We start from the raw sequence: 27,803 nt of genomic DNA on the forward strand, positions 1-27,803 counted from the left end.
TCAGCTCTGCTACATCTGTGAATCTCAGCTCTGCTACATCTGTGAACCTCAGCCCTGCTACATCTAAGAAACTCAGCTCTGCTACATCTGTGAATCTCAGCTCTGCTACATCTGTGAATCTCAGCTCTGCTACATCTGTGAATCTCAGCTCTGCTACATCTGTGAATCTCAGCTCTGCAATATCTGTGAATCTCAGCTCTGCTACATCTGTGAATCTCAGCTCTACTACATCTGTGAATCTCAGCTCTGCTACATCTGTGAACCTCAGCCCTGCTACATCTAAGAAACTCAGCTCTGCTACATCTGTGAACCTCAGCTCTGCTACATCTGTGAATCTCAGCTCTGTTACATCTGTGAATCTCAGCTCTGCTGCATCTACAAATCTTAGCACGTTTTTGAGAACCTTGGCTCTGCTGCATCTGAGAAATTTGGCTTTGCTACATAAGAAAATCTTAACTCTGCTACATCAGAATATCTTAGCCTTCTATGGTTTGAGAACCCCGGCTCTGCTACATCTGAGAAACTCATATCTGCTTCATCTGAGAAACTTCACTCTACTACATCTGCGAATCTCAGCTCTGTTACATCTGAAAAATGAGCTCTGCTACATCTCAAAAATTAGCTCTGCTACATCTGAAAAATAAGCTCTGCTACATCTGAAAAATAAGCTCTGTTACATCTGAAAATCACATCCTTTATATACCAGGGAATACCAGCCCTTTTACATTCATCTCTACTGCACCAGCGCTGCTATAGTACTGTATTTTGTGGGACTGCATATAATGCTAGTTTTTAGATTTGTCTTTGCATCCTCAATGACGGCTCAACCCAAAAACCTGCACTGAAATGTACGACTGTCGCTCACATGGTGTTTACTGCTTTTAATCCTCCCGAAGGGTTGTAGAATAGAAGTTGCCGCCAACCCTTGTGTCTGATGTTCAGTGGCAGCGCTAAGAGATGAGCTGCTAATATAATACTGAGGTTGTGATTGTGTTTTCATTTGTAGTTACTACAGCATAATCAGGGCACAAAACATACCAACCTGTTCTTGTACTTTGTAATATCCGCCCCTTTAAAATCCCAGATCCCAATAGCGTCAATTATTGGGAACACTGTCCGGATTCTAGAAAAACTGGTGCTGTTAGACGTTATATAAGACTACTATTTCAGTACCGTTTGGCGCTGTCATATGTGCACTGTATGGTCCTGTGTGGTGCTGTTATACAGTCGGAGTATTGGACTGATGTTTATGTACTAGGTGAGACCATTGTTTAGGTATTTTGTGGCACTAATTTATCTACTATATAGGACTAGTGTATGGGTATGATATATCAATACTATATTTTCCCTCTGTGAGAATAAGATATAAACAGTATATGAAAAATGAATAATAATATATGGCACTGTTTAATGTTTACAGTATGGGACAATTATTTAAGTGTCTATGTAGCAATGTTATACTGTATAGTCACTGTATAGAACTATAATATAACTCCTATGTGGCACTGTTATATGTTCACTGTATGGGATTAATATTAGGTACTATGTGGCACTATTATATGTTCATTGTATGGGACTAATATTTAGGTACTATGTGGCACTGTCAAGTGTTCACTGTATCTGACTAATATTTAGGCACTATGTGGCACTGTTATATGTTCACCATACAGGACTAATATTAGGTACTATGTGGTACTGGTATATGTTCACTGTATCTGACTAACATTAGGTACTATGTGGCACTGTTATATGTTCACTGTATGGGACTAATATTAGGTACTAGATGGCCCTGCTATATGTTCACCGTACAGGACTAATATTAGGTACTATGTGGCACTGTTATATGTTTACTGTATGGGACTAATATTAGGTAATATGTGGCACTGTTATATGTTCACTGTATGGGACTAATATTAGGTACTACTTGGCACTGTTATATGTTCACTGTAAGGGACTAATAATAGGTACTATGTGGCATTGTTATATGTTCATTGTATGGGACTAATATTAGGTACTATGTGGCACTGTTATAGGTTCACTGTATGGGACTACTATTAGGTACTACTTGGCACTGTTATATGTTCACTGTATGGGACTAATAATAGGTACTATGTGGCATTGTTATATGTTCATTGTATGGGACTAATATTAGGTACTATGTGGCACTGTTATAGGTTCACTGTATGGGACTACTATTAGGTACTACTTGGCACTGTTTTATGTTCACTGTATGGGACTAATATTAGGCACTATGTGGCACTGTTATATGTTCACTGTAAGGGCTAATATTAGGTACTATGTGGCACTGTTATATGTTTACTGTATGAGACTAATATTAGGTAATATGTGGCACTGTTATATGTTCACTGTATGGGACTAATATTAGGTACTATTTGGCACTGTTATATGTTGACTTTATGGAACTAATATGTAGGTACTATGTGGCACTGTTAGATGTTCACTGTATGGTACTAATATTTAGGTACTATGTGGCACTATTAGGGTATGTGCACACGCTGCGGATTTTGCTGCGGATCCGCAGCGGATTTGACGCTGCGGATCCGCAGCAGTTTTCCCTAAGGCTACTTTCACACTGGCGTTTTCTGCAATACGTCGCAATGCGTCGTTTTGACGAATAAACGCATCGTGCAAAAGTGCTTTTTTGCATTGACTTACATTAGCGACGCAATTGTGACGCATTGCCACACGTCGCAACCGTCGTGCGACGGTTGCGCCGTGTTGTGGCGGACCGTCGGGACCAAAAAACGTTACATGTAACGTTTTTTGCTCCCAACGGTCCGCTTTTTCCGACCGCGCATGCGTGGCCGGAACTCCGCCCCCACCTCCACGCACTTCCCCGCACCTCACAATGGGGCAGCGGATGCGCTGGAAAAATGCATCCGCTGCCCCCGTTGTGCGGCGGAGACAACGCTAGCGTCGGGGACCCCGGCCCGACGCACTGCGACGGACCGAGCCCGACGCTAGTGTGAAAGAAGCCTATGTTTACAGTACCATGTAAACCTATGGAAAAAAAAACCGCTGTGCACATGCTGCGGAAAAATCCGCGCGGAAACGCAGCGGATTATTTTCCGCAGCATGTCAATTCTTTGTGCGGATTAATAGGAAACTGCAGTTGTAAAACCGCATTGGAATCCGCAGAAGAAACCGCTATAAAATCCGCAGTGAAAACCGCAGTGGTTTTGCACTGCGGATTTTCCAAATCCGCTGCGGAAAAATCCGCAGCAGAATCCGCAACGTGTGAACATACCCTTATACTTTCACTGTATGGGAATAATATTAGGTACTATGTGGCACTGTTATATGTTCACTGTATGGGACTATTATTAGGCATTATGTGGCACTGTTATATGTTCACTGTATCTGACTAATATTAGGTACTAGGTGGCACTGTTATATGCTCACTGTATGGGACTAATATTAGGTACTATGTGGCACTGTTATATGTTCACTGTGTGGGACTAATATTAGGTACTATGTGGCACTGTTATATGTGCACTGTATGGGACTAATATTAGGCACTGTTATATGTTCACTGTAAGGGACTAATATTACGTACTATGTGGCACTGTTATATGTTCACTGTATGGGACTAATATTAGGCTCTATGTGGCACTGTTATGTTCACTGTATGGAACTAATATTAGGTACTATGTGGCACTATTATACATTCACTGTAAGGGACTAATATTAGGTACTATGTTGCACTTTTATATGTTCACTTTATGGAACTAATATGTAGGTACTATGTGGCACTGCTATATGTTCCCTGTATGGGACTATTATTAGGTACTTTGTGGCATTATTATATGTTCACTGTATGGGACTAATATTAGGTACCATGTGGCACTGTTATATGTTCACTACATGGGACTAATATTAGGTACTTTGTGGCACTGTTATATGTTCACTGTATCTGACTAATATTATATACTATGTGGCACTATTATATTAATATTAGTAACTATTTGGCACTGTTATATGTTTACTATATGGGACTAATATTAGGTACTATGTGGCACTATTATATGTTCATTGTAGCACCAAATGTATAATAACATGGCGTACACCAGTTGACAGACATCTAAGGCTACGTTCACATTAGCGTTGTGCGGCGCAGCGTCGGGCGCAGCCGCGGCGACACATTCGTCATGCGCCCCTATATTTAACATGGGGGGCGCATGGACATGCGTTGTCATTTTGGCGCAACTGTCAGGGCGCAGAGGTCGCTGCATGATGCAGTTTTTTCTGCGCCAAAAATCATGCAAAAAATGAACGCATGCGTCACAAAACGCAAATGTGAACGTAGCCTAATAGCCCAATTTGCCACCAAAGGCTCAAAAAAAATCACCATTGTTATTCTGTATTTAGGGCGCTGGATCCATGCAGTTTACACTTTTGGTTTTGTAGATGACGATATCTGCATTGCATCTCATTGAGAATTTTTCAAACAAAGCCCAGGTTGTTGCAGACTATTACAACCTGGTGGGCGCTCAGTGAGCAGGTTGGGGCAGGCTCTGTGTACTCTGTTATTTCACAGCAAATTCCCACATTCCAGACATGGCAAAACATCACCCTTCCCCATCACAAAAACACACAGAGCCCCCCTCCAACAACAAAGAGATCACATGGCCCCCTCCTATAGGCAGACAGGTGTGAACTGCTCTCTGGCTGAGGTTTGGAATCTTAGGTGATTCATAGAGAGCTGTGTGGCAGCAACACTTCCGTCATCCTGCCAAACTTCAGCCTATGCTCCTTAAAGGGGGTTTCCAGATGTGGTTGATAGACTTTCCTTCACCTGGGTCAAATATTCAGTCTTGGCCAAAAAATAGTGATTGCTGTTCTCCTTCTTCTTGGCATTCGGCACATTGGACCCCCCAACCCTTTAAAGTTCACTTTCTGTAATTCACAGTGATCAAAGTAGTTAAAAATCTGGTAAGAGACACCAGGTATTTGGTAAAGATGCCACTAAGAGTCAGAAGAGAAGTTAGCTGGACCATGGTTTGAACACCCGGCATGATAAGACTCGTGGTCTACATTGGCTTTACCACCAAACTTGTGACCGAGACTGGGAATTCATAGTTTCATAGTTCTAAGGTTGAAGGTCCATCAAGTTCAAACAATGGTCCCTCAAGTTCAACCAATAATTCAGACTAATCGCTTTACATCTTTATGATCTGGGGCAACCGGAAAAAGCGGTGGCACCATCTGATGAGAACAGGTATGTGCCTCCGCTTCTCATAGTCCTTGACCTTTTTGATAGCTTTTAATAGCTCATAAAAGCGGAGGATCACTTTAACTCTTTCTGGGTACAAGTCGTCAAGTATAGGGTTAAAATGGACTAGAATGGGAATGGGATTTTGGGTTACAATTAGATATCGCAGACTCCTTTGATGATATATTAAGTCGTTTTGGCAAATATTTAAGGCGTTTAGGTGCTGGCAAACTTGTGTCCTCGGACAATAAAGTCCCAGTGGGACCCTCTTCGCTTTGGATTTTTTTCTCCTAACTTTCCAAGAGCTATAATTTTTTAATTTTTGGGTCAACAGAGTTTTATCTCGGCTTGTTTTTTAGCAGTACAAGATGTAGTTTTTTTTCATTACCATTTTGGAGGGCACAAAACCTTCTGATCTTTTTTTGGTCGGAGAAGTTAACATTTTCTATTTTATTTCATTTTGTTTTGGAATTTATGGCATGGGATTAATATCATTATAATCTATTAGTTCGGACACTTAGCAATACCAAATAAGCGGCTTTATTTATTTTTTAATATTTTTATTTATATTGTTTTTTATTTATTTTTCATTTATTTTACCTTTTTTTATTAGTCTTTAACCTGCAATCGGTAATACACTATAATACTGTAGTATTGCGGTCTCCTATGAAGCCCAGGCGTAGGAGATCTGTAGGTGTACAAACATGGCAGACACGGGAGACCATGACAATACCGTGAGCACCTCGTATTCATGTTGTCTGGGGGTGCAATGGGCGTCAGAAGGGACTCCTTCCCCAATTCCAACCTCTTAAATACAGCTGTCGGAATTGATCTAAGAGGTTGAACTGTCGGGATCGGCGCTAGCTCCAATCATTGCAGTTAGACTCGGATGCACAGCAGGCATCCATTCTGTATGGGTAGGCTTTGTAATTATAATAGGGGCAGGTGTGTAATCTCACCTGTGCCCTGGAAATAAAGGGGGGCCCAAAGGTCCCTTTTCCCCTTATGAAAAGAACATTACAGTTAAAGACCTGTACCCTATTTGAGATTTTGCATTGGGGCCCATAAGCTTCAAATTACGCCATTGGTACAAAGGATGTTGCCAATTGAAACTAGGGTTCTGTGGGCCCCACCAGGTGGCGTTCGCCCTTCGCTCATGCTGGGGCTGCCCTTGGGTGTTTGATTCCAGTTTTTAAGAGCAGCACTCAGGCAGAAAACCGAACCTTTCCAGAGTTCGACTCAAAAGACATATTTCGCAAGGTGCCCTACAATCAACCTTGCCTCCTTCTCAAGCCGTTCCTTAATATTTACCCTATTATCATCTCTTTTTATCTCCTTTCCTTTCCCTCAGCTGCCGGGGGTCACCTCTCATCTCCCCTGTGACTGTCTCAGCGTTCCCTATCGACCTATGCTCCAAGAGGAGTGGTCCTTTTAGGGTCTGTTTAACCAGAGCTTAGCGGCATTGTGGACATTACCACATTGTATTTGCCTGTCAATGAATCAGCGATTGTTTGTGCTTTAAAACCTGCCCCATAGACCGAAATGAATGGTGACCCCGTGACGGAGACCTATGGGGTCATGAATATTCATAGACCCTCGTAAAACAAGGTTCAGACATTTCTAACTTCTATACAATACTCGTGACAGCCATGTTTAATCCCTAATATGTTCATATTTTTCTATTTTACATGATAAACTGGACAGTAGGTGGCGCTAGTCTTGTGCATTTTGCTAAAATGAACCTTCTGACAACCAATATGGCCTTGCAGACACTGCAGGGTCCTCTTTCTTTTCACAGGGCTTTTTTTTTCAAGTGAAAGTGACAAACCCTTATTTTTGGTCACGACCCCATTGGATTTTTGGGGGGCAAATCCGTAGTGACTACATAGCGAAATGCCCCCAAAAATGTAATGTGCAGATTTTACCCATCTACATAGAAAGGGGTAAAATTTGTGATAAAGAAATGACTGGATGGAATTTACTAAAACTTGTAAGAACGAGGCAGGCCAAGATCCTATATGTACTGGGAGTTGCCCCTAGCAACCAATCACAGAGCAGCTTTCATTTTACCCGAGCAGTTTTCTAAATGAAAGCTGATGTCTGATTGGTTGCTATGGGCAACGAACCTTGTTTTGATAAGTGAGGCCTACGTTTCTTTTTACATATTTCTCTGGTAAATTCCAGACATGAAGCCAATCACTAAGCGCTCGTTTGGAGCTTAATTGATTAGCATGCACTAAGTCCATGTAGTTATTATGCCTCATGGCATCAAACTGGTACTAATTGACTGATTTAAGTGATGTCTGCAGAGACCTGTCATAAATTGATTGTCATGGAAAGAAATAAGTATTCCGCGACCTGCGCACACGAAAGGGGGATTTTTTTGAAAATGATTGTAAATAGGGGTGAAAAAAAAGCACAGAGACGTTGTCATAGCAGCCCTAATCTTGAAAACCCGCTCACGATGATTTTTCCTTTCCAGCAATTTTCGAAAATATCCCCCTATACTCAGTGCCGGCCTCTGGTAATCCAGCTGCGCGTGAAATCGCTCGCCACTTAGCGCCACTTTAATTTCCCAAGTGAAAAATGGGAGCATCATTTTTTTGTCTGCCCTAATTTCTACAAATGACCCAAATTTTTTTTTTGTTCCTTTGTAAAATTGTTCTGTCATTTTTCATCCATTTTCGATTTTTTTTTTTTTTAAATCTTGAAAATGGCTTACAAAATAGAAATGCGAAAAGTGGATACGGATAATAGCGATTGTACTGAAAATCGTGAAAAAAAATCAAAAATAACTGAGAAATAAATACCGTCATTTAAGGGCTCGTTCAGACGTCTGATTTTCACGGACGAGTGCTGCCTGTGTTATTCACTCTAGTTTTGATATTCTCTGTGGCCATTCATGTCTGATTTTTTCTTCAGACCACGGAAAATATCGTACATATGTTCGATTTTGATCTGAGGGTTTGATCAAAATCATCAATTTAAGTCAATGGGTCTGTGGCAAAATTGGACTGCGCTTTGTCGACGCCAGAGTGTTTATCGATTTTCACAGACTGTCAGAATGGAGAAATGAAATTTAAAAATATATATATATATTTTTTTTATTTTTCAAAATTGGATGAGACTCATATCAAACTCTGATCAGAATAATTGGTCAGATTTTCTCGAACGTGGAAAAATCGGATATCTGAATGAGCCCCAAAAGATGTCAAAAATTCTGGTAAAATAGATGGAAATTGCTCATAGGATCCATCCCACCTATGGACGACACCATTACGTTCTATGGCCCCGTCGACACGTATGTCCAAATCCCATTTTGGGGTGGTTCGGACATATGCCCCAACGGAGAAGCAAAGCGTGTCCCTAAACGCAATGTGAAGGCACCCAAAGACGGCAATTTTTCTCTTTCGCATTTTTGTGTTTTTCACAGATAGAACTCGTAGCTATTATAGTCTATGGAGCTGTTCACATGTCGGTGTATTTTTGCTGACCGAGTGGTCCGCACAAAATCACTGACGTCTGAGATCCAGCACAGAGCCTCTAATATCCATGGAAGCCACAACACGGATGTGAACAGAACATAACGATATCTGTACCTATACTACTCTTTTTGTTTACTTATTTGAGGATTTTTGTTTTCATTTATTCTATTTTATTTTATCGTTTTATATTAATATATCATTTTTTTATACATTTATTTTTTATACAAACTTATTTAAAAAAATATTTAACACTCATTCAGACATCCATTTTCCACTTTTATGTTCTAGCCATTCTTTTGAAGATCATACACGTACCCATTAAAGTCTATGGGGCTGTTTCTTTTTTCCAAACCGAGTCCGTTTTTGCTCCAAGTCAGTGGTTCCGTGAAAAAAAGTCTGAGTGCTGTCCGTTTTTTTTACTATTTAATGGGTAGGAAAAGCTTGTAATTTTTTTTTTATTGCTTAAAAGAAAATCAGACGACACATTGATGGTAAAAAATACACCCAAAGAAATATGGATGAAGCAAACAGATAAAAAAAGGCTCAGTTCTTGTTATTTAGTTTAACAGGTTGTTAATTGTCTTATGCAAGCCGCTGTACCGAGTTGCTTGTTTTCATGTAACTAAACAATTCTCTATTTCAGTAGTAACTATGCCATATGATGTGTTCGTTTGAACGTGTTGATATGTTTGTTTTATTTGTGTATTGTATTTTAAAACAATACAAATTTTGAAGAAAAGGCTCAGTTTTTACTCGTACGCAAAAAAATAAAAATAATGTCTATATGAAGCCTAAAGGAGAGTCACTACAGAAATTTTGCAAACTAGTATTAGTTTTACATTTCCCTAATAAAATACTCTTCTTAAAAATTTCATAGAAAATTGTTTTTTTTACTTTATTATCAAAAACTTTTTCCCAACTTTTGGAAATTGAAAGTAGCAATGTTATTGTTCAAATGGGCGATAGATCCACTTTCTCCCCATTATTTTTTTTAAAAACAAGACCAAGTTCATTCATGAAGAAAAACTACCTTAGGTCTCATGCATCTGACATTCACTGACCCTGTCCCTAGTATAGATCCTTTTGGCTATCTTTGGCCGTAAGAGCTGTGTCACAGCCAAAGTAACCCAAGTATTGAGTTTAGCTTTTAAAGTAACTTCATAAAAAATGTAAAAAAATATAGATTTTTTCTTGTATTATAACACAGAGCCATTTATAACCTTGTTTTGGTATTTAATATTTACACAGAAGCAATTATAAATATTTTTTACTCATTTTAACGCTCCTTTTTATTATCTTTTTTATTTATGTTCTTTTTTTCTATTTCAAAATTTTGTCGCCTTCTCTTTCTTTTTCTGTGTCGCTACTTTAACAAGCAATCTATCTTCTCTTTCTTTCTCGCTTCCCCTCACCCCCTCTCTCAGGCTTTGGTGAAGTGTTTAGAATTCAACAATAGCCCATGTGACTGCCTATGAGACACTCTTATTGTGTGGTGACTCCGAGGATCCTGCTCCCCCCTCCACCCTTCTTCCCTTCGCTATTTCTTTCCAATTCCATGCCCTCCCTGTGTAACCCTCTCTATGCCCTCTTCTTTTGTGCCCTCGTCCAGTACTGTTGTCTTTAGCCATCGATGTCCCTCCTTGGTTCATTCACTCTTGTACTGATGCAGAAGAGCTGAATTTGTCATTTACCATTGCATTTTCTTGGTTTATAGTAGTAACTCTCTGAATTTAGATATTGCACATTATGATATTTTGATGGCTCTGCTCTGCTACATTTGAAGCATTTAGTTCCTTTCTCGGCACTGATACATTTGGAGCATTTTGTTGCTTCTTCCTCTCTGCTACATTTTATTATTATTATTATTATTATTATTATACATTTTTATAGTGCCATTTATTCCATGGCGCTTCCTCAAACTCAATGTGGACAAATCTGAACTCATCATCTTTCCTCCATCTCATAGATCTTCCTTACCTGACCTATCTGTCACAATTAACGACATCACGCTTTCCCCCGTACCGGAAGTCCGCTGCCTCGGAGTAACCCTTGACTCTGCCCTGTCCTTCAAACCGCACATCCAAGCTCTTTCTACCTCCTGTCACCTCCGGCTCAAAAATATCTCCAGAATCCATCCTTTCCTCAACCGTCAATCTACTAAAATGCTTATGCATGCCCTCATCATCTCCTGCCTTGACTACTGCAACATCCTTTTCTGAGGCCTCCCTGCTACCACTCTCGCACCTCTCCAGTCCATCCTTAACTCTGCTGCCCGACTGATTCATCTCTCTCCTCGCTACTCCTCCTCTTCCCCCTCTGCAAATCTCTTCACTGGCTCCCATTCCCTCAGTGTATCCAGTTCAAATTACTAATACTGACCTACAAAGCCATTCATAACCTGTCTCCTCCATATATCTCTGAACTAATCTCCCGATATCTTCCCTCACGCAATCTCCGGTCCTCCCAAAACCTCCTTCTCTCCTCCACACTTATTCGCTCCTCACCCAACCGCCTCCAAGACTTCTCCCGAATATCCCCCATCCTCTGGAATTCTTTGCCCCAACACGTCCGACTATCAACCACATTTGGATCCTTCAGACGGAACCTGAAAACCCATCTCTTCAGGAAAAGCCTACAGCCTGCACTGACCCCGCTGCCTCCTCACCACTACCGAAACTACCGCCTCACCAACACCGGAGCTGCTGCAACCCTCAACCTATTGTCTCCTTCCCCACCATCCTGCAGAATGTATGCCCGCAAGGGCAGGGTCCTCGCCCCTCTGTATCAGTCTGTAATTGTTAGTTTGCTTACTGTAAGTGATCTCTGTAATTTGTATGTAACCCTTTCTCATGTACAGCACCATGGAATTAATTGTGCTATATAAATAAATAATAATAATAATAATTTTGTTCCTTCCTCCGATCTGCTACGTTTGGAGGATTTTGTTGCTTCCTCCACTCTGCTACATTTGGAGCATTTTGTTTCTTCCTCCACTCTGCTACATTTGGAGCTTTTTCTTGCTTCCTTCACTCTACAACATTTGGAGCATTTTGTTGCTTCTTCCACTCTGCTACACTTGGAGCATTTTGTTGCTTCCTCCACATTGCTACATTTGGAGCTTTGTCTTGCTTCCTTCACACTACAACATTTGTAGCATTTTGTTGCTTGCTCTGCTCTGCTACATTTGGAGCTTTTTCTTGCTTCCTTCACTCTACAACATTTGGAACATTTTGTTGCTTCCTCTGTTCTGCTGCATTTGGAGCATTTTGTTGCTTCCGCCACTCTGCTACATTTGGAGCATTTTGTTGCTTCCTCCACTCTGCTACATATGGAGCATTTTCTTGCTTCCTTTACTCTACAGCATTTGTAGCATTTTGTTGCTTTCTCCGCTCTGCTACATTTGGAGCATATTGTTGCTTCCTCCACTCTGCAACATTTGAAGCATTTTGTTCCTTATTCTCTGCTACATTTGAAGCATTCTGTTCCTTCCTACACTTTTCTACATTTGGAGCATTTTGTTCCTTCCTCCGCTCTACAACATTTGGAACATTTTGTTGCTTCCTCCTCTGCTACATTTGGAGCATTTTGTTCTTTCCTCGGCTCTGCTACATTTGGAGCTTTTTCTTGCTTCCTTCACTCTACAACATTTGGAGCATTTTGTTGCTTCTTCCACATTGCTACATTTGGAGCTTTTTCTTGCTTCCTTCACACTACAACATTTGTAGCATTTTGTTGCTTACTCCACTCTGATACACTTGGAACATTTTGTTGCTTGCTCTGCTCTGCTACATTTGGAGCTTTTTCTTGCTTCCTTCACTCTACAACATTTGGAACATTTTGTTGCTTCCTCTGTTCTGCTGCATTTGGAGCATTTTGTTGCTTCCGCCACTCTGCTACATTTGGAGCATTTTGTTGCTTCCTCCACTCTGCTACATATGGAGCATTTTCTTGCTTCCTGTACTCTACAGCATTTGTAGCATTTTGTTTCTTTCTCCGCTCTGCTACATTTGGAACTGTTCCTTCCTACACTTTTCTACATTTGGAGCATTTTGATCCTTCCTCCGCTCTGCTACATTTGGAACATTTTGTTGCCTCCTCCTCTGCTACATTTGAAGCATTTTGTTCCTTATTCTCCGCTACATTTGGAGCATTTTGTTCCTTCCTCCGCTCTGAACATTTGGAGCATTTTGTTCCTTCCTCCGCTCTGCTACATTTGGAGCATTTTGTTCTTTCCTCGGCTCTGCTGCGTTTGGAGCATTTTGTTGCTTCTTCCACTCAGCTACATTTGGAGCATTTTGTTCCTTTTTCCACTCTGCTTCATTTGGAGCATTTTGTTCCTTCCTCCACTCTGCTACATTTGAAGCATTTTATTCCTTACTCCACTCTGCTACATTTGGAGCATTTTGTTCCTTCTTCCACTCTGCTACATTTGGAACATTTTGTCTTTTTCCTCCATCTCTTTCCTTGCATCGTGAATCTGACATTTCTACCAGTGCATTGTTTTCTGCACAACTTATGGCTTGCCGATTGCTCTGGCCACATACTGTGATACTTCGGCTGCCCCCTCCCCCCTATTCCATCTCATTGCCCTGTTCTCTCTATAGGTGCCCCCTCTAGCACCAGCCTCATTATCTTCACTCCCTCTGCTCCAGTGCACTTCCCTGTCAATTTTCTCTCTTTGGCTGTGCCCCCATTAGATTGGCAGCCCCTCCTTCCCGCTCTCTACCCCTCTCTGTTGGTTTTTGCAGCCTGATCTCTCTGCACCTGTTAATCTTTAATCCTCCTCATTTCTCTTCCCTTCCTTCATTAAGGGAGAGGTCTGCAAAACTTCCACGAATCTCACTAACAAGAATTCCGGTGAACCTTAGGGCAGAGTTGCCGCACTCCCCTATTTCCTTTACCATGCATCCCAATATTTTTGTTTTCCCCGCACATTCCCCTCCCCCAAATTTGCAGAGATTCCCACAATCCACGATAACAAAGACCTATGGTTGCTGGTGGGGAGAATCTAGACTATTCATAGATAGACCCTTCACACCTTCTTGTGCTGACAGTGCACTCTGCTTACAATCATTCTTCTTCATTATATATTTTGCAGATGTAGCAGAGCTGAATTTGTTCCTTGGCTCTTGGTTCATACATTGCTAATCTAATTCTATGGAAATTTTTCAAGAGGTATACCTTTATAGTCAGTTTTCCGTGCATTTCCATTGTTTGATAAATTTGGTGCAACTTTAAATTTAAGACTTTTGTCTGGAGCCGATTTTCCCCTTTTATGCCATTCTATGGCATAAGCAGAGATGTGTTGCTAAAAGTATCTTTTTGCCTAAAAACAATTGCTGGGACCCCACTAATAATTTGGATTAATAATTCTTAGACCCCTTCCAGGGACATAGATATATAAGATTCAAAAGTAGCAATGGCAAATGGGCCCTGGTGGGTAAGGGTGTCCAAAAGTACCACCATATATCATCCAAATGTAAGTGAGAAGCATATAACTAATTCAGTTAGACAGTCATTGTACATGTCAGTCTTAATTAAGGGGGCTTTTTGGAGTTGGATGCTCCAAATTCATTACCACTTAATGAATTTGACACATCCTCTTAGTCGTGTGCGCCACTTTCCACCAAAGCTGAAATGCTACCCTGGTCAAGGACTAGATAAAAATTTCTTGCGTGAAAAATGTCGCCAATATCAATGAATTTGCTGGTCGGGTGTAGCCACTTTCTATCATGTCCTGGCTTCTCTCTAGCTTCAACCTCTTTTTGATGAGCTGCCCAAAATGTGTGAAATGCAAAAAGTTGCTAAATTTCAAAAGGTTTTATGCCAGTTTTCTGACATAAATATGTTGCTGAATCGGTGCCAAAGTGTAGAGAAGTACTATCTCTGGCATTCTCATCAGAATGAATGGACGAGTAGTGCACATGATGAACCTTCACTCTAATTGGCCAGGGCTCCTCAGACGATGTGAAACCCCCAGCAATCAGAAAATAATTTCCTTTCCTATAGATTGAGGATAACTTTTCATCTTGAGAATATCCCTTTGCATCATGACAAGGGGTAATGGCGAACCAGAAAACCATTTGTAGACAGCTGTTTCAGGCCATTTGCTCCTCATCAGTGCAATCGCAACTAGGTGAATGTGGTTGTGCTAAACTGCAGCAGGGTTGGAATATTTCCTGCCCCATGGATTGGAGATAACTTTCAATCTTGAGAATACTCCTTTACATCATGACCGTGGGTAATGGCCAACCAGAAATCCATTTGTAGACAGCTGTTTCCTGCTATTTGCCCTTCATCAGTGGAGAGCTGCAATCTCAACTAGGTGAATGTGGCTGTGCTAAATTGCAGCAGGTTTGGAATATTTTATGCCCCATGGATTGGGCAAAACTTTTAATCTTGAAATACCTCTTTACATCATGACAAGGGGTAATGGCCAACCAGAGAAACCATTTGTAGACAGCTGTTTCAGGCCATTTGCTCCTCATCAGTGCAGAGCTGCAATCGCAACTAGGTGAATGTGGTCGTGCTAAATTTCACCAGGTTCGGATAACTGTTTCGTGTCCCGGTCATGATGATGTCACTATCATCAGTTACAATGCAGGAGTGCAAGACTGCGATCTTATGTGTACAAGTTGCTGGGTAGCCCTAGCCTAAAAGGGGGTGTTGGTAGCTCCAGTCATTGTATAGCCTCTCGTTCCTATTTTTGGACAAAGTAGTTGGTGACCCTTAGAACAGAACAATAATGTATGCTGCACGGAGTATACAGCTACATACACTCACCGGCCACTTTATTAGGTACACCATGCTAGTAACGGGTTGGACCCTCTTTTGCCTTCAGAACTGCCTCAATTCTTCGTGGCATAGATTCAACAAGGTGCTGGAAGCATTCCTCAGAGATTTTGGTCCATATTGACATGATGGCATCACACAGTTGCCGCAGATTTGTCGGCTGCACATCCCAAAGATGCTCCATACAAGGCAGGATGGATCCATGCTTTCATGTTGTTTACGCCAAATTCTGACCCTACCATCCGAATGTCGCAGCAGAAATCGAGACTCATCAGACCAAGCAACGTTTTTCCAATCTTCTACTGTCCAATTTCGATGAGCTTGTACAAATTGTAGCCTCAGTTTCCTGTTCTTAGCTGAAAGGAGTGGTACCCGGTGTGGTCTTCTGCTGCTGTAGCCCATCTGCCTCAAAGTTCGACGCACTGTGCGTTCAGAGATGCTCTTAGGCCTACCTTGGTTGTAACGGGTGGCGATTTGAGTCACTGTTGCCTTTCTATCAGCTCGAACCAGTCTGCCCATTCTCCTCTGACCTCTGGCATCAACAAGGCATTTCCGCCCACAGAACTGCCGCTCACTGGATTTTTTTTCTTTTTCGGACCATTCTCTGTAAACCCTAGAGATGGTTGTGCGTGAAAATCCCAGTAGATCAGCAGTTTCTGAAATACTCAGACCAGCCCTTCTGGCACCAACAACCATGCCACGTTCAAAGGCACTCAAATCACCTTTCTTCCCCATACTGATGCTCGGTTTGAACTGCAGGAGATTGTCTTGACCATGTCTACATGCCTAAATGCACTGAGTTGCCGCCATGTGATTGGCTGATTAGAAATTAAGTGTTAACAAGAAGTTGGACAGGTGTACCTAATAAAGTGGCCAGTGAGTGTATATCTAGGCTATACATTGGAGATATGAGCATACACTGGCTGCACACGCCAAACCTGGTGTGAAAAAAAAGCGTCAGAGATTAATGACCATCGTAATGATCCCTTCTGGCTACACCTCATCTATTGTGGACACAGCTGCTCTTTTTTATCAAGATGTTCTGAGACATTTATCAGATGCAGCCTCTTAAAGTGAGTAAGGCCCCCCATACACATTAGATGAAAGTCTTATTAATTTAGGAATAACCCTTTAAGCATCATTAGGCATTAATGACTATCTTATCTCAATGCCATAGTTTTAGCTTCGGTTTAGAAAGAGCAGAGCTGAAGAACTTGCAGTCATTGCTCCATCACCCCCTTAAAAGCCACAACCAAGAGGTTAATAAAATCTGCAAAGCATTCTCTATCCTAGTACTTAAAACATAATCCAAAAATTCCTTCTTCTTTATCAAGTTGCTAATGCCCTTGTTGTGCAGAGACCGAACTTAGGAACCCACTTGGTCTTAGGAAACTTTGCTACGTCAAGAATGTGTCACTGATGGCTTCCAAGCACAGGAACAGAGTTGTTTGGTCCTTTGTTTCGGTGGGTGAGTTGGACATGCGTGGACTGCCACTGTCCATGACTGGGATATATGGAGTAAGTCTAAAAGTTTAGGAAATAGTATAGGTGCAGCACAAGAGAAGTTCTAAGCGTAAAAGAGAGAAAAATCACGAAGGAAGTGATGCCTCTTACTAAAAACCTCTCGCGGACTCCAACATTTTCCTTCTTGCCATTAGAAGGGTTGAGAAATTGATAAGAAAGCTCCCGGCAAACAGTAATCAACGACCGGGCCGTACCATGTGGCTATAAATAGCTGTGTGTACTGCGCTGTAATCAATATAAAGGACAGAGTGACACAGTAACGGGCATTGATCGGCCCAAGCATGAGCTAGTGATGTATTACTTATGTATAAGAATGCTTTGGCAACAGCAAGAAAACCATCTGGGCCTCTAAGATGTAGGTTTTGCCTTCTTGTAGGTGTACAAGCTCGTAAAGATTGGTGCAAAAGAGATATCAGTAAATTGATGGCTGCAGTTATAATTGGTCTCTGCACGACAACACCGTGTCATTGATAAATAGGCCCAAAGGTGTGTGGAAGGAGGGTTAGATTGGGTTTTCTAAGACTTCTAGGATTCTTGATGAGTCGGGGGCTAAAGTGTAGAGAAGCGTATTCTCTGGCGCTCCTATTAGTGCAGAGATGCAATTGCAACTAGGTGAATGTGGTTGTGCTAAACTGCAGCAGGTTTGAAATATTTTATGTCCCATTGATTGAGGATAACTTTCAATCTTGAGAATACCCCTTTACATCATGACAAGGGGTAATGGCCAACCAGAAAACCATTTGTAGACAGCTGTTTCCAGCTATTTGCTCCTCATCAGTGCAGAGCTGCAATCTCAACGAGGTGAATGTGGTCGTGCTAAACTGCAGCAGGTATGGAATATTTTATGTCCATGGATTGGGGATAACTTTTAATCTTGAAATACCTATTTACATCATGACATGGGGTAATGGCCAACCAGAGAAACCATTTGTAGACAGCTGTTTCAGGCCATTGCTCTGGCACACTTAGAATTAATGGAGGGGTAGGGTGCCTGATCGACCTCAGCTACAATCAGCCGGGGCTCTGGAGATCGCTACGAGCCATGGCGGGAAGACCCCAAGCAATCGGAAAGATATTCCCTGTCCCATGGATAGGGGATAACTTTCAAATTTGAGGATACCCCTTTAAAACATGACGATGGGTAATTGCCAACCAGAAAACAATTTGTAGACCGCTGTCTCAGGCTATTTCCTCCTTATCACTTCAGATCTGCGATCACAATGAGGTATGGCTAATGTAGTCATGCTAAACTGCGGCAGGTATAGATCTATCACTATCATTAATTGTGATGTAGAAGTACAACACTATCCTATGGACAAAAGTCTCTGTGTCGCCCTAGCCTAAAAAGGCATGCTGGGAGCTACAGCTTCTAAGGGAGCCAGATACCGTTGAACATGGGTGAGTGGCACTTCGGGACATCATATTGTGCGTTTGGGGGCACCTTAGGGGCATCATTGTGAGAAGAGCACTGTAGGGGGCACCATACTGTGTGAGAGGGACATTGTAGGGGGTTATCATACTGTGTGAGGACACAGTGGGGGAATCATACTGTGTGAGAAGGACACTGTGGGGGCATCATACTGTGTGAGAGGGACACTGTTGGGGCATCATTATATGTGAGAAGGACACTGGGGGACATTATACTGTGTGAGGACATCGTGGGGCTATCATACTGTGTGAGAGGGACATTGTGGGGTTTATCATACTGTGTGAGGACACTGGGGGAATCACACTGTGTGAGAAGGACACTGTGGGGCATTATACTGTGTGAGGACATTGTGGGGCTATCATACTGTGTGAGAGGGACACTTTGGGGGCATCATACTGTGTGAGAGGGACACTGGGGGGACATTATACTGTGTGAGGACACTGTGGGGCATAATACTGCGTAAGGGATGCTGTGAAGGCATTATATTGTGGGAAATATTATATTGTGTGTGGGGGAATATTCTGCAGGGGCATCATACTATATATGAGATTATATTTTGAAGGCATCTTCATGTGAGGGGGATATACTGTAGGCGCATCATTCTAGGAGGGGGAATTTACTGTGGGGGTTCATAATATGCATGTGTGTGACACTGTAGAGGCATCATACTCTGGAGGCATCATATTGTGTGTGGGGGAATGTATTGTGGGGGCATCATACTGTATGGGGGAATACATTTTGAGGATGTCACACTGGGGAGAATGTATTGTGGGGCATCATAGTCTGTGAAAGGGACACTTTGGGGCAGCATTGGATTGGAGGACCTTGGGCCCACCAGAGAAAATCATTCTTTGGGCCCACTGTAGCTACATAGAAATAAATACAAGACCACCAATTGTGTGGTACAACATGCTAATATCAAGGTATAATATAAGGTAGTACATGTCTTAATTATGTAGCAGGGGTTGGGGTAACCCCCTCATAGAATATAATGTAGCCCCCTCATAGAATATAATGTAACCTCCCTCATGGAATATAATGCAGCCCCCTCACAGAGGATAACGTAGCCCCCCTCACAGAATATAATACAGCCCCTCATAGAATATAGTGCAGCCCCCCTCATAGGGTATAATGCAGCACTCCACAAAATATAATGCAACCCCCTCATAAGGTACAGTATAATGCAGCCCCCCATAGAATATACTGTAGCCCCCTCATAGGGCATAATGCAGCCCCCCTCATATAGTATTATGTAGCCCCTAAGAATATAATGTAGCTCCCTGAGAGAATAATGCAGTCCCCCCACAGAATATAATATAGCCCCCTCAAAGAATAACGCAGCTCCCCTCATAGGGTATAATGCAGCCCCCCTCCACCTCCATCATTGTCCTCATCATCACCTCCATCATTGCCTTCTCACCCACAACACCTATCATTGCCCATTCTACCACCTCCATCTTTGCCTCCTCCCTCACCACCATTGTCCTTTCCACCACTACCATCATTTTCCTTTCCACTACGTCCATCATTGCTTTCTTTCCCACCACCCCCATCATTGCCCATTCCACCACATCCATCATTACCTCCTCCCCCACAACTACCATTGTCCTTTCCACCACTACCATCATTGTCCTTTCCACCACCCTTTCATTGCTTTTTCCTCCACCACCCCTATCATTGCCCATTCCAACACCTCCATCATTGCTTCCCCACCACCACTATCATTGTCCTTTCCACCACAACCATCATTGCCTTCTCCCCCACCACCCCATCATTGCCCATTCCACCACCTTCAGCATTGCCTCCTCCCCCACCACCACCATCATCCTTTCCACCACTACCAACATTTCCTTCTCCCCCACCATTCCCATCACTGCTCTCTCCATCACCCACATCATTGCCAATCTCCAATACACACACAGCACCACACACACACACCATTCCCATCACTGCACTCTCCAGCTCCCACATCATTGCCAATCTTAAATACACACTCAGCACCACACACACACACACACACACATAGCACCGCACCACATACACTCACGCAGGCTGACAGAGACACAGCAACACTCACCTATCCGCACATTCTCCGCAGCCGCAGCACATCCAGGAAGCAGCATCTTCGGCGCCGGCGTCCTCCTCTCTGAAACAGCCGTGCTGAATGATGACGTCATCCAGCCGCGCTGTGTCAGACATGAAGCGCCCAGCAGCGGACAGGCAGGACGGCATTGGATCCCTGCAGCTCTGCTTCGCTGCCAAGCTGCTGGGATTAGCCGCCCAGCAGGGGCCCATCTCTGGGGCGCCAATGCAGCCGTTCCAGATTTATATGCGGGCAGTGTTAAGATACCTTCACACGAAACGACATCGCTAGCGATCCGTGACGTTGCAGCGTCCTGGATAGCGATATCGTTTAGTTTGACACGCAGCAGCGATCAGGATCCTGCTGTGATGTCGCTGGTCGCTGAATAAAGTCCAGAACTTTATTTGGTCGTCCGATCGCCGTGTATCGTTGTGTTTGAAAGCAAAAGCAACGATACCAGCGATGTTTTACACTGGTAACCAGGGTAAACATCGGGTTACCAAGCGCAGGGCCGCGCTTAGTAACCCGATGTTTACCCTGGTTACCAGCGTAAAAGTAAAAAAAACAAACAGTACATGCTCACCTGCGCGTCCCCCAGCGTCTGCTTCCTGACACTTACTGAGCGCCGGCCCTAAAGTGAAAGTGAAAGCACAGCGGTGACGTCACCGCTGTGCTGTTAGGGCCGGAGCTCAGTCAGTGTCAGGAAGCAGACGCTGGGGGATGCGCAGGTGAGTATGTACTGTTTGTTTTTTTTACTTTTACGCTGGTAACCAGGGTAAACATCGGGTTACTAAGCGCGGCCCTGCGCTTAGCAACCCAATGTTTACCCTGGTTACCCGGGGACCTCGGCATCGTTGGTCGCTGGAGAGCGGTCTGTGTGACTGCTCCCCAGCGATCAAACAGCGACGCTGCAGCGATCGGCATCGTTGTCGCTATCGCTGCAGCGTCGCTTCGTGTGAAGGTACCTTTAGCCTCAGCCTGTGGCTAACACTGCCCACTATGTGAAATGAATACTCACTCCTCTCCACGCCCATGGGGTAGTGGGGAAGTGTGAATATTAATTTCTCTTTAGCAGGGACAGGCTCCTGTCTCCAGCTGCTGCTCAGCTGACACTGAGTGGGTCCCCTGACTCAGGGGCCCTATAGCTGCTGGGAGTGCCGCTATTAGCGACACACCACTGGCTGGGGGCCCCTGGAGCAGTTGGGGCCCTAGCCAGCTGCTGGCCAGTATGCCAGCAAGTGTCAGTGCTTGGGCCCACTGGAGAATCCTCCTGTGGACCAGTCCGACCCTGCTGTGGGGGCATCATAATGTCTGATGCATCATACTGGGTGTGGGAGAATGTACTATGGAAGCATTATAATGTGAGTGGAAGTATCTTTGCATCATCATACAGTGTGAGGGGGCATTGTGAGGGCATGTTGGCTAAGGAGGCATCATACTGTATTGGGGCCATGAAAAGGTTATTGAACACTATGGCCTTCAGTAGGGGCACTATTTATGTGTAAGTTCACAAAAAGGACTGTGGGCATAAAAAAACACGACAACACATGTCCCTCTTTCCTGTCTTTCAAAGTGGGGAGATATGAGATTACCCTGCGTAAATACATTATGAAAATGACTTCAGGTTTTATGTTACCATCCAAAGCTAAATCCTATAGAGAAAAAAAATCCACTAAACATGGTGAGGATGATATAGTGGTACCCCATGACCCAGGCCATACGGAAAGTCATACAGTGCCTCACTACGATGTGAGAATGACTTGATGTGACCACAGGCCATACAGTGCCTGACTGTAGTGTGAGAATGACTCAGCATCTCCCCAGGTCATTCTCACACTGGTACCACAGTTGCTATCGCCTCAGGCACTGCCGGATGTACTCTGTATCATCTTACCTAGGTCTGACACTGGTTGCAAATTAACCCAGATCTTTATTTTTTTAGTTGTCTGACAACTTCCTGTATAAGTCAACGTCTATTCTGAACTCGTCTAATTATTTGGCTTCTTGTTAATCAAACATTGACAGCAACAGGAGATAACGTCTGTACTAATCTTACATGGCTGAGTGATCGTTGGCCGACTGAAGGGAGAACGTTGTATATTTAAGTGAGCGTAAAGCCGTTATTGTATTTAATAAATTAATTAGTGTGACCAGTCGCCATCACGCAAGGCCATTCAAGAGACAAATAAATGGCTTCTGGTGAGCCAAGGTTTCTGCATGACCCAAGGACTCCAATTTGTAAGGGAGGTGCAACTTGCTTATTGGGTTTGCAGCAGAGAAAAGTGTATTTTTATAAATATTTTTGGACTGGCAAGTTGGTAGCCATATAAAAGGGTTGTCCACTACTTGGCCAACCACTTCTTGATCTAAATTTTTTGACCCACAATAAAATAAAAAAGCTTATATTATCTTCCCATACCGGCACCATTCCCACGGTGTTGGCACTCACTCTCCCTGGGGCTCCCGTGCTTTTGTTGTGAAAGCGCTAGCGTCACTGTCCCCGCCTTTTGTCGACTTGAAAATGAAGAGGAAGTCCAGGCTGCCGCTGATCTGACTTCCTCACCATATTCAATTCGACAGAAGACTGGGATAGTGACCCCAGCGCTGATTGGGCATCGGGCTCACGTGTCACAATAATAGCACCAGAGCCCCGGGAAGAGCGGGGGCCAACATCGTGGGAATGTTGCCGGCACGGAGGGTGAGTATAGGCTTTTTCATTTTATTGGGGCCAAGCGTGGGGTATGAGAAGGAATTGCCCAAGTAGTGGACAACTTCTGTAAGTTTGGCCATCGTCTCTCTTAATTTATTGGGGGTTTTGTTGGCATTTATATCCTGAGACTGCATCAGGTAATATTGGATTTTTTGAGCTGATGATGTAGCAAAGTACTTGACATAAGCTGAAAAAAATTCAACATGCCAAGCCGGTATGAACATTAATCAGTGAGTCATAGGTCGAAATGAGTGGCTGGATCGTTCGTTTCACTAAAACCATCAACAATCATTTGTTATGGTCGAAATCAGCCATATTGGTCAACTTTTATCGTATGTGTATACATAAATAAAAATCAGTTATAAATTATACCATAAAGAATGGCGACTCAAATAACGATATTATTAAACAGGAGAACCACGTGTCAAAAATAGCCAAAGGGTTAACAAACTCATATAATTTATTGAAAATTCAAATAATCTAATTTTCACATCAAATGTGTATAGTGTTACCATATAGTATATAATAGACAATTTCTAGAAAATTGTGACTACATCCATAGATAAAAATAATGACTCAAGATCACAGACCGGGACGATAGTGAACGTAACAAGTATTAACAAGTGTTATCAGATGGACCGCAAGCATGCTGCCCACACATAAATATTAGTATCACAGGTATATGGCGATTCAATTCAATAATAAAAGCTCATCAATAGTGCTAGTAAGATCGCCACATACTTATGTACAAGAAGATGTAACAAGTGAAGTTAAATAACAAGATTAGTTACCCATATTTCCAAAAAAGTCCCGTCCGGATCCTGGTCAGGTACCCCCAACGCGCGTTTCGCATGCAATTATCACCGCTTCCTCAGGGGTTTATCGTATGTGTATTTGCATCATCAATCAATGTCAGATGAACTTGTTTTAGGTAGAACTGTCCGACTATTTACCGCAATATATATAGATGGGTAATGAATTTCCACCAATGGCAGATGCTACGAGCGAGAGAGAAGGATTGGGCAGCTGGATTTCAGCATACCCACTTCTTTTTTCCCAGTTAAATTGTTTTTTGATGGCAGCTTATTCCCATCTCTCCATTCAGAACACATGCATTCTTGGCCTGTGTCAAGTTCCCTTGATGGGGGTTGTCTGGTTTGACATCTCCACTATGTTTGATAGAAATGTACGCCCCCAATTCACTTAAAATGTTCCTACTGGACATTTCAAGGTGGGATCTTAACCAGACTCTAGGACATATGTCCTATGGAAGCAGGTCATGCTGTTATGGAGCCCTTTGAATGGGGTCCAGTTTGGGTGCCCGTTTTAATGGGTGGTTAAAACCAGCAGTAGGATGTGGTCCACATGTTAGAAAACTGGTAAAAATAGGATAGGGCGCCAAGACCTCCTTTTCTGGGTCTGGTGGTAGTCAGTCTCTCGAGACGGGTCTTATTTTTATCTTTGCTCTTGTACACTTCAATAATGAACAAAAAAGGGAAAGACTTATTTCCCCCCTAAATAAACCAGCCCTTTATTTCTCTGAGAATAGAAGACTAGATAAAAATAATGCAGTAGAAATACTTCCATAGGAAAGACCTGTGGATATGGCTCATTTTCCATTTCCCACAGCACCAGAAATAGTCAAATATTTAGAGTTAGAAATAACCGTCTGGGGTCGGACCGTGAGATTGTGTTCATGTGTGATGCGTCCTGTCATTCAGGACATACAGCAGGGACGAAATCTGCAGATCATTTCCATCCTGCAGACCGGGAGGCGACTTGTATTCGGATGTGACATTAGATTGATCTAATCCCGTTCACAATTTTGTAGGGGATACGGAACACCTATTTTTCAATCCTACAGATCAAATACTTGTGGTCGAATCAAATAATATTCCACAAATGTATATAGAGGGGATCCCTTTAAGGATACACATGATGTCTTGATTTAAATGAGTTTGTCAGATTAGAAAAAAGTCTGATTAATTTCAGTAGAAGCTCCACCATTGACTATGTTTGTGTCTGGTATTGTAATATTTTAGGTGCATGATTTGGCGAGTTTCTGCTCCAAAAACTCAGTTTAAGTTAGCGTATGTTCACACTGATTTTGTTGGAGCAGAAACCGAGCTGAAAATTTCCAAATCCTCCTCAAATACTCACAACTTGGTTCTGATGATGTATTAATGTACTGATGGTGGTTCTGGTGATGTATTCATGTAAACACCCTTTTAAAAAATGTTGCGGCCCTTACGATTGATGCAGTATGGCATTATGGCCCTTAGAGCAAAATATGTTGTTTACCCATGGTATAAGAGGATACCCAAAACTTTCTAACTATTTATTAGAATGGTGTACCCAAACCTCCTTACCTGGAAAAGTTTAAAGCGAGAGGTTTGTGTACTACCACCCCATTCATTGTCTTTAGGACTGACAGAACTTGGCTATCTCTCTGTCAGTCAAAAAGCCATACATGAACACTGTTACATTCAAAGGTCCCTGAAATAGGGACTCAAAACATTAATTTTAGTTATCAGTGTGGGGTCCCATCAGTTTTACCCCCAGCAATATTACATTTGTTACCTGTCTCGTGGATGAGGTATACATAAATATTCTTGTAAGTGTGAATTAGGCTGAGCTGCAGTATCAAACACAACCATGGACTCGAATGGCGCTGTTTTCTGCTGTCCATCCCTGGACACAGTGGTAGTTTTCACTTTTGACCCCCCACTGACCTACTCAAAGCACAGTTACTGTACATTAGCACTACAGTGTGTCCGTAAAGTCATGGTGAACTTTCGACCAGTCACTGGAAAGCAACAAAAAACGATAGAAATATGAAATCTGTTGCAAATAAAAGAAAAATTCTCCCAGTTTCATACCTATTCAGTGCAGTTCGATGTGGGTTCCATTTGTTGCCCTACACACATCCAAACGATAGCATAAGCTTGTGGTTGCATGATGTCACAGACCTGGCAGTGTATTAATCCGAGTTCAGTTTATCAAGGGTTAATCTGACTGGGGGCTCAGCAAGAACCTAAATGAGTTTGTGTTGTTTGGTTCTTGTTATCTCTCCTCATGAACAGGTCTGATATGATTGGGCCAGAGAAAGGGCGGCAAAATGTAAACTATAAAAGTGCACCATGACTTTACGGACACACTGTATTTCCATTCCTTTACATGACGATGACTTGGTCTACACGATATGTTTCCTTCTCACGAGTGCTCACATTGCTCAAGTTCCAGTTGCATGACATGACATTTAAAGTGTTAATAACGATCATTCCAAAACTACATGGAGGTGGTAACAGGAGCCGCTGTGTGCGGAAATGTCCATCCTGATCATTTGGACTTCATTCTCAGGATTGGTCTTTAGGCTCCTCGAATGTTCTTTCCTTTCTCTAAAGCTCTAAATCACATTTCTCTCACAGTGACCACTTCAGGAGAAGTGTGGTATCACATGACACTCATTCAAACGAGTGATCCTCCCGGGAGGGATCAACTCTTTGTTAGTGGTAATCCACTTTGGCATTTCACCCTCTTCTATGATGCCATGCACCCTAATAAGTCATATGGAAAAAGGCTTTTCCCAATAAGTCATCCCTTTACCACAACTGGAAATTTCTTATGGGGGAAGGTTCTGTATATTCAGAAGATATGGACACATCTTGTACCGTTATATTGGAAATAAGTGACTTGTGATTGGACTCGGCATCGTTGGTGTCTTGTCTCCATCTTGCTTCATCTGTTTTAATGCATTGCTTTTTAGTAAGGTCTTGTAGACATATTCTTGTCCCCTTGGGTGATATCTAATGACGTGGAGACCAGAGGTTGGATAAATGCCATAGACCAAGGAGCCTGTCCATCAAATCCAGTAGATCTTTTGGATAGCTGACAGATATGCATCTACTGACCTTTGTGAATGTGACTCACAGGCAGAAATATGCAGCAACATTCCTGCATCTGCGGTTTTGCCAAGGCCCTGCTTGACAATGCGTCTTCCAAGCAGAAGCAATGTATGGGACAACCCTTTGAACAAGGAATATAAAATTCTACCAGGAATCTGGAATAAAAATTTAGTATCAAATGATCGATTAATAGAATCGACGAAGGTGGTGCAAAGAACTTTTTATTGCTATCCAATCAAGGTGCCAGTTATATTTTATACCTTACCTGGTGGCATCTGCCAGTTATTGGTACCAACCTCTGGTTCCAGTAATACAATGACAACCTCAGCTCCAACTGAAGCTGCTACCTCCTCGTATCCTACATGAAAGGGGCCCCAAGAGTCATATTATTGATGGTGTACCTGAATCTCTGTATTGACGACCCTGTTTTTTCTCTTTCGCAGGCTGTCTCTGTGCAGTGACGGTTACCGTCCTACCAAGGGTTGAGGTTGAATTCGGGCATGAGGCCGTCTTCACGTGTAAGCCGAAGTTCAGTGGGTCTCCAAAGTACAGCTTGGAGTGGTCTTATGTAAGTAGAGTGTGACCGATGTCTATATGTGCATCTACGAAAAATATTAACCCCTTCATAGCCCGCACACCCCC

The 27,803-nt window shown here is 42.7% G+C and overlaps 1 protein-coding gene across 1 annotated transcript in view; it reads left to right on the forward strand.

The window, feature by feature from the left end:
* BCAM (basal cell adhesion molecule (Lutheran blood group)) overlaps positions 1-27,803 on the forward strand; it is a 61,004-nt gene that overhangs the window by 3,335 nt on the left and 29,866 nt on the right. Inside the window, exon 2 of the mRNA XM_077259839.1 lies at positions 27,605-27,729. Within this exon, the coding sequence (XP_077115954.1) occupies positions 27,605-27,729 (125 nt within the window). The remainder of the gene's footprint in view (positions 1-27,604; positions 27,730-27,803) is intronic.

The sequence above is a fragment of the Ranitomeya variabilis genome, chromosome 4 (genome assembly GCF_051348905.1).
Source record: "Ranitomeya variabilis isolate aRanVar5 chromosome 4, aRanVar5.hap1, whole genome shotgun sequence".
Classification (NCBI taxonomy): domain Eukaryota; kingdom Metazoa; phylum Chordata; class Amphibia; order Anura; family Dendrobatidae; genus Ranitomeya; species Ranitomeya variabilis.